Genomic DNA, 9,941 nt, shown 5'->3' with positions numbered 1-9,941 from the left:
GGTATTGCCCAGGGCTGACCAGGAGCCTGTGGAGCACTTCATCTCTGCACCCTAAGTACCAAACAAAGGAGTGGGTGAGCTGAGAATCGGCCAGTGACCAGCTATGGGAAGGCACCCCTGTAGGGAGCAGGAGACTTTGATGCAACCAGAGTCTAATGTCAAAGTATTCTGAAGCTGGAACAGACTTCATGAAAGCCACAAGACGTGGTAGTGAAGGGAAATGGAAGGACTGGGAGGACACGGCCTCTCAGCACCGGATACCACAGTAACCATACCTTTAGGGCTGAATCCCAACTGGGGTCAGACACAGCAGCCAGTGTTTTTGACATGTTGTGCACAGAGAGGTGCCCGGGGAGCCCACTGTGCACAGAGGGGCCCAGCTGCAAGTCTGCTTTGGTAGGCTCACAACTCCTTACACTTCAGGATCAAATGAACATGAGGAATGGGGGAGGGGTTGGGGGAAGTAAAGAGCCAGGAATGAGCTATTTGGGCTACTGCCTTCTTTATAAAGACGCCCAACTGGGGAAGAGAGCCGGGAACGAGCAATGCCAGTTTATTGGGAACAGCGTTTGCTGCTTTCCCCTTCTCTTCTGCATCTGTCTGCCCCTAACCCGACGTTTCACTTGTCCTCTCTCCACTCAGGGATATTGGCCTCTACTAAGGCAGCCCGGTACTGCTGCAAGACACCACGGATGCTTTTAATGAACCCCTTGGACAGGGGGAAGAGGGGAAAGCCGATGTCAGGGTAACCACTCTTCTCAGGGAGGAAGCTCCTGTAGCTCTTTCTCCTTTTCTTTGGTTTCACACTCGGCTGCGAGGCAGAGTCCTGGGCGGCTTTACACTCGTCCGTTAGGTCTCTCGCCAGGGTGAGCCCTCTGGCGTGGCCCGTGCTCTCGGAGTCTGAATACTGATGGCCGTCGCTGGGCGCGAGCGTCGAGGCTCCACATCCAGAGTCTTCCAGCTCCTCCTTCCCTTCTAGCGCCAAGTCGGAAAATTCGGCCGCCGCCGCTGCCCCCAGCTCCTGCTCCAAGGGGCTGCTGTACTCGCCCTGAAATCCCATACTGTCAACCGGGCTCTCGGCCAGGGTGCCACAAACAGAAAGGAGAGAGGAGGAATCAGCCCCATTGGGCTGCTCGTGGCTCCTTTCCACCAGCTCGTTAGTTTCTAGCCAGGACTCTATCCGGTAGACCAGGCGCCAGCCGTTGCAGCGGAAGTGCTCGCGGATCTCGTGCTCGAAGACCTCCACCGGCTTGCGCAGCATCTGCATCATGGACTGGACCACGCGGATCAAGGCCATCTCGTTGTAGCAGCGGCTGTTCTCGTAGCCCTCCTGAAGGCCCCGGTCGCTGTCGAACCCTGCCTCGTTGTAATAGGGCTCATTCACTAGGATCAGTCCTGTCAGGAGAGAGGGAGACTGAAGAGTTAAACGGAAACCTCACGCTGACCTCTGACCTAAAGGGAGAGCTGCTGGGGTCTGCCTTTGCTGAAGGGTGCCGAGGCCTCAATCTACCACTGCCCTCCCCACCAGGAAGCTCCCTCCAGCTTCGGCTGCTGCCATCTCGACCCCTGCAGCACAAAGATGGCAAGCAGGGGTGCAGGCAGAGGGAGCAGCAGAGCAAGGTTGCCATGCTGGACTGGTAACGTGTGGCAATCCGGGCAGGTGCATGTCTAGCTGCTGTGCCAGCATTTCATCCGGCCTCGGACGCTGCTTGGGACACTTGGGAGAACAGGTCTGGTGGCCTCCTGGCAGGGGCTGGTGGTCATTTTTCAGACTACAGGAACACCTACCGTGAATGGCCTCCGCTTGGGAGAAGTCCATGACTGGACTAGTAACAGGTACAGATGCTAGCTCAGCATGGGTGAGGGACATGGTGCACTGCCAGGACAGAGGGGCACCGGAAGAGTTGGTGAAGGGGGAAATATTTCACAGGCCTTGCCTGCGCTGTGTTTAGCTCCCCACTTTTCAGGGCCAAACGCATGAAAAAAAGTGTTGTAACAATCAAACCATTCCTTAAAGTGACACCCAAAGCTGCTTTTAGCGCCGACTGGGCCACATTTACTTTTGTCCTTTTCCTTTCCAGCCACTGTCTCTGGCACAGCCGCGGGCAAGTCACCCACACCGAGTTCTCTCCGGTTGACATTTTAGGCTGGTTGTTCTGCCTGGGTGTGGTGATGACTCGGCCAGCGCTACCCTGCTGGCAATGCCCCCGACTGCTTTAATGCTCCTGACGGTGGGGTCATGACATTTCTCCCACGACCAGGCAACAGAAAGGAGAGCTCTGAGGCTGAGCTCGCAGCGTTAACAAATCTCTCTGGTAATCCAGAGAAGTTTGCAAGAAGAAGTTGGGGGATTATCGGCTCTGTAGACAAGAAACAGCCTCTCTGTTCTGGGAAGAGACACCCAGAGGGCTGAGAGATCAAATACCATAGACTAAATACTCCCAAGTCAGGCCCTCGCCTTTCTGGACAGCAGACTGCTTGCTAGAGAGTTTCCAAGCAGGGTTTAGCATTACCCGCTGTCTTGGTCAGGCAAGTCAGTGGTGCAGGGCTTGGGCATACCTGTGCTTCCTTTCAAAAGCCCACAGAGCAGTTTAGGAACCAGTGTAAACACAACTGACGTGGGCAAAAATAAACCAGATGCTGGTGAGGCTGGTGACTCACTGCCTATAAAGAGAAGGACCCAGGCTCAGCAGCAACCTCCGGACCTGCCTCTTAGGAGCTTTTTTAGGCATTAGCAGCTGGCTGGAGGCGGCTGTGGTTCACCTTCCCAGGCACAGGGCAACAAGCGAAGGGCTAGCGAGGCCTGCTCTTGCAGAGGGGAACAGGGTGAGGGAAAGTTACAGGGCTGGAAGGCAGCCAAAGACAGAGGGATGGGTAACAGCTTGCCCCTGCTGCTCTGAGATGGGAAAGTGTGCTCCTTCACACAGCCCAGCAAGGCAGGGGGGTCTCTCAGTGTCCCTCCACCCCCCACCCGCTCTGCAGCTGCATTTACCTTGGATAGAGATGAGCACCTGGAGAAGGCTGGATTTGCTGGTCCACCGTTCTGTGCCCTGGAACACACATACAAGTTATCACGGACAGCTTGTCACGAGCAACAGTGAAAGCAGCATCCGTTCTGGTCAGCATTTAACACAGAAAACAAGGGAGGTGACAGTCCTCAGACTGCAGCTTATAGTGATCAAGGTGCACGCCAACATTTGCTGCCTGGGCCCGACCCCAGCTGCATTTGTGCACACCTATTTTAAAGGTCTGCGGGTACAATGATGGGCCGACTGCACTGGCTTCAGGCTGGGCAGATACTGTGGAAGCTTCCCCTGGACAGCTGCTTGTTCACCTTAATCCAGGTATGCAGCACCCGCCCTGCTGCTCCAGAACTGGGGTCTCAGGCGGGGCCTGCACCAGCCCTGTTGATTGTGTCAATGGCTGGATATTTATTGTGGTGCCCAAACAGGAATGAGAGCCCCTCCCACCCCTAAACTCACTGTGCCCCCTATGTCTTTGCTAAGCCTGTTTCCAGCATGCCTCGGCTGCTCACCGCAGAGAAGGCAAAAGAAAGGCCAGAAAGACCAAGTCTCAAAGGGTAGGAGAATGACCCCTGTTCACACTATGATCCCTGCGCACACCCTCAGTCCCAACAGGGGCCTGTGGCTAATACTAGCCAGTCCACAGCTCATCTTCTAGGGACAACTGTGGGTTTTGAGACACTCTTTCAAAACCTCTCTCAAACACTACCCTTTGGCTGTCTACTCCATCCATCTATCCAGAGTTCAAACTCAGACTACCAGGCCTGGGTCAAGCCCAATGCAGACAGGACCAGCACACAGCTTGGACCCTCATTCCCCAGTTTGCTCTCTGAACTGGAAAACTGTCAGGCCTCTGGGGCCAATGGGAAGCAGCAAACACTGCTGCCTAGTGGCGGAAGTCTGGCTCCATTTAAAAGACACGTGCCATGCAAAGAGATTGAAGACAGCATTACCTTTCCTATCCAGGTCCCCAGAAGGCTGACGCAAACCTTGCCGTTGTCGTACAGGTTGGGGTTCAGTCTCCCGCTGCACTGGGAGAGGTAGCGGAAGAGAGGGGGGACAGCCGGGTAGATGTTGGGTAACTGGATATCGAACAAGAAGAGGCCGTCTTCGTAAGGAGTGCGTGTGGGTCCTTTAATAAGTGCTGAGAAGAGATCCTGTGAAGAGAGGAGATATGAGCACCAATAGGCAAGGGCTAGAGTGAATGCCAGGGCTGCCTTCTGTCCAAGGAAAAGAGGCAAGCCCTAGTAACAAGGCAGAGCTGAGTTTGGGGTGTGGGGAAGGAAGAGATAGAGGCTTTAATTAGCTTAACACTAACTCGGGACTTGGAGAACTAGCTCAAGCCTTGCAGATCTCCTGCAGGTGCTAGCTTTGGGCTGTGGTCTTTCACTTGAGAGAGACTGAACTTCACCCATCACACTTCCATCCTGCAGGCCCGGATGTCTGATCTGAAACAGGATTTCAAAGGGGTTCCACTCCATGACTGGCTATGCCCGCTGCCTTGTTGGCTCTCCACCCAATCACGCTCCTTGCTTAGCCTAATTACACAGCCCAGGTTTATTTGGTGAAGTAATTCTAGTATCAGATTCCCACCTACTCGTTGTTTATTACCAGGGCTCCTGGAAATGCAAAGGGGAGCCAATTTAAAGTAATTATAAACTTCAACCAAGTGTAGATGCCTTGACAGCTCAGAATAGGGGATTAAGTCTGGAACTCCCTCCTGAGCCTTAACAATCAGGCGACGCCCAGTCACTTTGCTAACACACAAACAGACTGGAGCACATGGACTTGCCATTCTGTCTTCAAACGTCTTGACCATGATGCCATCGGGCAGAGAGGTCGCCAGCAATGCCATTTCTTTCCTCACTGTGCTGAAGAACTTCTTGGCTTCTGGTGGTTGGAACTCCATTTTCTTAAAGGCGTGGGTATCTAAGGAGTGAGGGGCATTACAACCCGTCAGATTACAGAAAACCCTCCTCCAAAATCAAACGCCTTCAAAGGGAAGTTTTTTCCCTCCCAACAATTGCGCCCAGTGTCATGGGGAGGAGAGAGAGAAGATACTGGTCAGTGAAGCTGGGGAAACGTGGCTGTATTGTTATAGGAGATCTCAAGCCATGAGTTAGTAGCCAGGCGCTACAGCCACTAGGCTGCAACCACTTCTGGGCAAGAATTTACACCTCAGCCGAAGAGCTGTGTTAATAGCCCCTTTTTCTCCACAGCTACAGGCTCAAAGCAGAGGTTGGGTACGTTTTCCCAGCTGACCTGTCCAGGATGATCGGTTTGCCAGATATCTGAAGCTGTACTGTCACCGATGCACCACAGAACCAGGCAGTCTTTTTTATTTCTGGCAGGTGAAAGTTGGTTTGAGTCAACAAGGACCACTGCACTCAGAGGCGGCACAATCGATATAAGAACATCAGCTGTCTCCATTCTGCTTCTCACCCTCCAGCCCTCCACCTTCCCCCAGCCAAGAAAAGCTCATTTCAAACTTGGTTGCAACGAGGTTTTCGTGCTGGTAGGTTGTGGATCGCAACAGCCCTTAGCAATGCTGGAGCGCCAATCTTTGAGGCACGGGATTCCTACAGCGCACACTGCTGCAGAGCGTCCAAGTCAGAACAGCCAAAAGGGGAAAGAAAGGGAACCTGTACTACAAATGCAAGAGACCCAGGGTCACTTCCCAGACCAGACTCCTCTACAAACAGGAGCCCTCTTCAATTGCCCCTTCCTAAGTGACTTACGAATTCCAGTTGGGTAATGCTTCTCCCCTTCTCCTAGAAGCAGGGCCATTGAGAGAGGGGGAGTGACTGCAGGGGACTCCTGCTGGGGCACAGGAGTCTCAATGGGGAAGGCAGTGGAAGAGTCTGAAGAGTTAGTCTAGCCCCAAGGTGTCACACTCACCTGGGGCATATTCCAGCACAGAGAAGACCTCCCCCTTGGCACTTGTGAAGGTGACTCCAGGCTTGCCTCCGCTCTGCTGGCAGAGCACTGGGGTCTCACTAGGCCACTCCGACCTCACCGGTGTCTGTGCCTCAGCTTTTTCTTCTTTCTTCTCCGTCTCCACCATAGCTTCCATCTTCTCCTCCTCCACAATGGCCACATTATCCAGGGTCTTCTTCAGATTCTCCTGCAGCTTTTTGATGTCGTCCAAGAACTTCTTCTCCCGGGTGGGCTTTTCGGGCTCTACTGTCGGCGAAGTGGGAGAGCCCGTCAGCAGCTGCTCCACAGTCATGTTCTTCAGGCTCTCTAAGATCTTGATGGCCTCCTTCAGCTCTCGGAAACTTTTCGGTGCTCCCTCTTTCCCAGCTTTCTCTGCAGTTAGATCAGCAACCGCCATAGCCACGGCACCCTGCACTTGTTCCTCTACTTTTTTCACCTCTTCCGCTACAGGCTCCTCAGGCTCCGGCTCTTCAGTTTTTGGGTGGTCGTCTTCCATAAGGCCGTTGTCCGTCTCCCAGCTATCGCTCTCATCCTCCCATTCATCGGAGGATGCCCCGCTGGTGCTGCCATCTACAGAATCATAGTCAGATTCTTCGATCTCCGATTCTATGTTGTACAAGTGCTAAGGGAATCAAAAACAAAGAAGTGAGGTGCTATAGGGCTGAAATCCACATGCTTTATTTACGGCCATCTTGGATGGAGATAAATCAGTCTCTACTGTTAAAAGGAAACCGGCAGTTAGAAACAGTGATCCTAGCAACACCAAAATCTCCCCAAAAGGCAATTTTTCCTTTATCTATGTAAGGTGGATTCTAGCTGAGCTGAGTCCTGCACTTATGAAGCTCCTGTGATTTGGGTTCTGAATCAGCATTTCCCCTCTCCCCCCAGAAAATAGGGTGTTTGGGAATAGCCGGGTCAGTTTTAAAAAGAACACAGCTGTCCCAAAAGCTGGGGCTTCTGTTGCAGACCAGAGAGAGCATGCATGCTAGAACTGCAAGACTGAAGTCCCAGCTTTCTGAACCCCACACAAATTTTGCAGGTGTTAACGTGTCAAATTTGTATTTCTGTTTTTGCAACTGAGTCAGCTGCTGTGTGAATACAATACCCCGGCTTGGCTGTGTCTGCTCTGCATTCCATGCATCTACAGAAACAATGCCTGAACTAGCTAGAATGCGCATGTTTCACTATCTTCTTGTGTGGCACATTGTAACTGCTATCGGGGCTCTGCTATGAATAGTCTCCAACCACTGTACTTCACTGCCACTTTTTAAGGTTTAATTGGGATAAGGAAGCCTTACTAGAATTGCTGACCTGACTCTTTTATAAATGTGCTTTCTCCCTACCCCTCTTCACTATGTACCCTGAGAGTCTAGCTTTCCCAAACTCCATCACAACCCCTCCCCCTTCACCCCCATTCTTGCAGCTCTAAGTTTCAGGGGACTTCTGTGTGTGTTACATTTCTCAAAGACAGCTTTGCAAAGCAGACATGAAAATGTATCAACTCAGATACAAATTCAACCTATCTATTCCCCCGTTTGCTATGTGGGGGGTGGGAACAAAACCTAATGGATACCTCCAGGACAAAAAGTAGTTTGTACGGTGTATTAAAGAGGTTTGTACGATGGGAAGTTTTAATCCTAACTTCTGAAAGTTCAAGTGATGTTGCATAAAACCCATACAGCTCATAAAAAGACACACACTGATCACAGTAGCTAAAAGCCAGGCATGCAGATGTGCTGTACAAGCTCTCCACACACAGAGCTCTGCCAACGAGCCTCAAAATCCCCACCTGCACCAGCACAGTTATGCCAGTCGCAGGCCACTCAATAACCAAGCGCCAGCTAAGATTAGATCCTGGGGAGCTAGACCAAGGCCACCAGACTTCCTGCTCTTGTGGCCTACCCCAAATCTGAGTTGAAAGGCTACTTTGTCAGCCAGTTATGCCATCTTCATGGTTATTTTTAGATCCACTGAAAGTGCCCAACCAGCTAGTCTCTGGCACACGCACAGAAACGAAAATTACAGTTCTCAACAGATAACTTAGGATCTCGACATTCACCCAAGTCCTGTAATTACATGTTCAGACAGAATCCCAGGGAACGGAGTGACACAACTTGCTGCAGAGGCGCGGTGTGAGAGCAGCTCTTTGTGGAGCACACACCAGACCTTTGATTCTGCCTGTGATCCGGTCACATGGGACAATAGGGGGAAGGGAGACAGCAGACTGCTTTGTAACATCCTCTTCCATTTCCATAGTGCAGGCATTGACCATTTGACTGTAATTAATGCAGAGCTGCTTGAGTTTTTTTTTTTTTTTTTTTTTTTTTTTTTTTTAAGTCCTGATCAACAACTGCTTTCTGCACATGAATGAGCTTCTGTAGCAAGAGAAGCGATGTGTTCTGTGCTGCTCTGATAGGGGATAGGCCCCTACAAAGGCAGGTATTCTATTTTCTTTAGAACATCTGTCGTCACTAAAAAAGATGAGGAGAGGAGAGACGGGACTAAAAGGTAGGCAGAGACAGGCATTCGAAGAGAGCTCAAAGAACCTGGAAACAAAGATGTGGAAGACAAAGTAAAGTGGTTCATTAGGCAGTGGATTCATGCGTTGTCTTTCTTGGGTTTTGCACTGTGCTCACCTCTAACTGTTCATCTGGGGAGAGATTTGGGATCGAGTCCTAGGTTAGGTCACCATTTAGTGGTTCTAGTCCAGATCCACACATCAAGTACTACCATCTAATTTAGTGCAATAGTTCAGCAATGGTCTAGAGCTAGAATAGCAGGGGTTTCAGGGCAGACTGATGCGTTAGCAAAACAGAGCGGTGATTGGGCTCGAGTGACGGTCACTGGCAGATCTCTGCGGACAGAACTTTCTCACGCAATAATTGCATGGAAGCCCCGTGATTGGATTACTGGGGTGCTGCAGGTCAGGAAGGAGGGTCATTGGTAGAGCTGTGGGCATACACTGGGGGGTGGGAATCTGGCTCTATAGTAACAATCTAGACAACCCCATCTTCTCAACACTCAAGAGCCATGAAAAGAGGTCATCAAATTCAAAGTTAGTTTTCAAGAAAAGGGAGAGACCAAACAAGACCAAGCACTTGTATGTCTAGGATTACAGGAGTGGGAAATCCCCCATCCCACGGGGTGAAGGTAAAAGGAGAAGGAGGAAACATAAGAAGATTCATTTACACAGACTCCAGCAGTATTTTTGCATCCAGACAGGAGCACCTTACCTGAGGCAGAATAATGGTCTTGGAATTATCAGCCCAGACTACTTCTACTTTGCTGCTGACATCAACGCGAGCCACCTGTCCTACCGAGGGCTATGGGAACAAGAGCAGCAAACAAAATATCACCACCTCTTTCTTAAGTACAGAGAATGAAGGCTTTGAGAAATAGCTTTTCTCCAGGTAACTGAGGCAGGTAAACAAGCTTTTGGCGTGCGAACGCAGTGAAACCACGGGCTGCAGCAGGAGCAACCAGGCTGCTGGGATTCTATTTAGTGGGGAAATGTTTCCATGAAAAACTACCTTGGACACTAGAAAGTCACCACCTCAGGAAACTGTGAATCATATTATAGGATTACTTCTGACCATCATCAACATTATAAAGCTCCAACCCGTGAGTATGGAAAATATTTTTGATTGCTCAGATGGCTATAAATGGGATCCTACCACCATTTCTTTGGCTTAGGGGGCCATCTAGTGGTAGTTCTAGGAATTTTGATTTTGAGCCAGCTCAGTTGAAGGAAGACACACAGACTCTGCAGTTTGTTCCCGGAGCCCAGCACTTCTATGAGAGCTATGGCCTGTCTACCTAGCCCATGGCAGCCAGCCGCCCAGCCTAGGCGGACAGAATCGGAGTAGAGGGGCTCGCACTCATGCGCTAAAGACAGCTGCGTAGACAGTGCTTTGAAGTTGCAGCTCAGGCTGGCCCTCAAGCTTTGAGGCTGAAACGCCAAACACGCCACATTCGGCTTTT

General features: G+C 51.0%; 1 protein-coding gene across 1 annotated transcript in view; it reads right to left on the bottom strand.

The window, feature by feature from the left end:
- Positions 1-337: 337 nt before the first annotated feature.
- UBE2O (ubiquitin conjugating enzyme E2 O) overlaps positions 338-9,941 on the bottom strand; it is an 84,697-nt gene continuing 75,093 nt past the window's right edge. The window contains exons 13-18 of the mRNA XM_034789761.1: positions 9,194-9,283; positions 5,922-6,582; positions 4,816-4,952; positions 3,977-4,180; positions 2,993-3,050; positions 338-1,395 (exon numbers count right to left, since the gene is read on the bottom strand). Coding sequence (XP_034645652.1) covers positions 620-1,395; positions 2,993-3,050; positions 3,977-4,180; positions 4,816-4,952; positions 5,922-6,582; positions 9,194-9,283 — 1,926 coding nt within the window. The 3' untranslated portion in view covers positions 338-619. The remainder of the gene's footprint in view (positions 1,396-2,992; positions 3,051-3,976; positions 4,181-4,815; positions 4,953-5,921; positions 6,583-9,193; positions 9,284-9,941) is intronic.

Source organism: Trachemys scripta, chromosome 14 (assembly GCF_013100865.1).
Source record: "Trachemys scripta elegans isolate TJP31775 chromosome 14, CAS_Tse_1.0, whole genome shotgun sequence".
Taxonomy (NCBI): Eukaryota; Metazoa; Chordata; order Testudines; family Emydidae; genus Trachemys; species Trachemys scripta.
The sequence above is the reverse complement of the archived record's forward strand: the minus strand, read 5'-3'. Positions and strand labels throughout refer to the sequence as shown.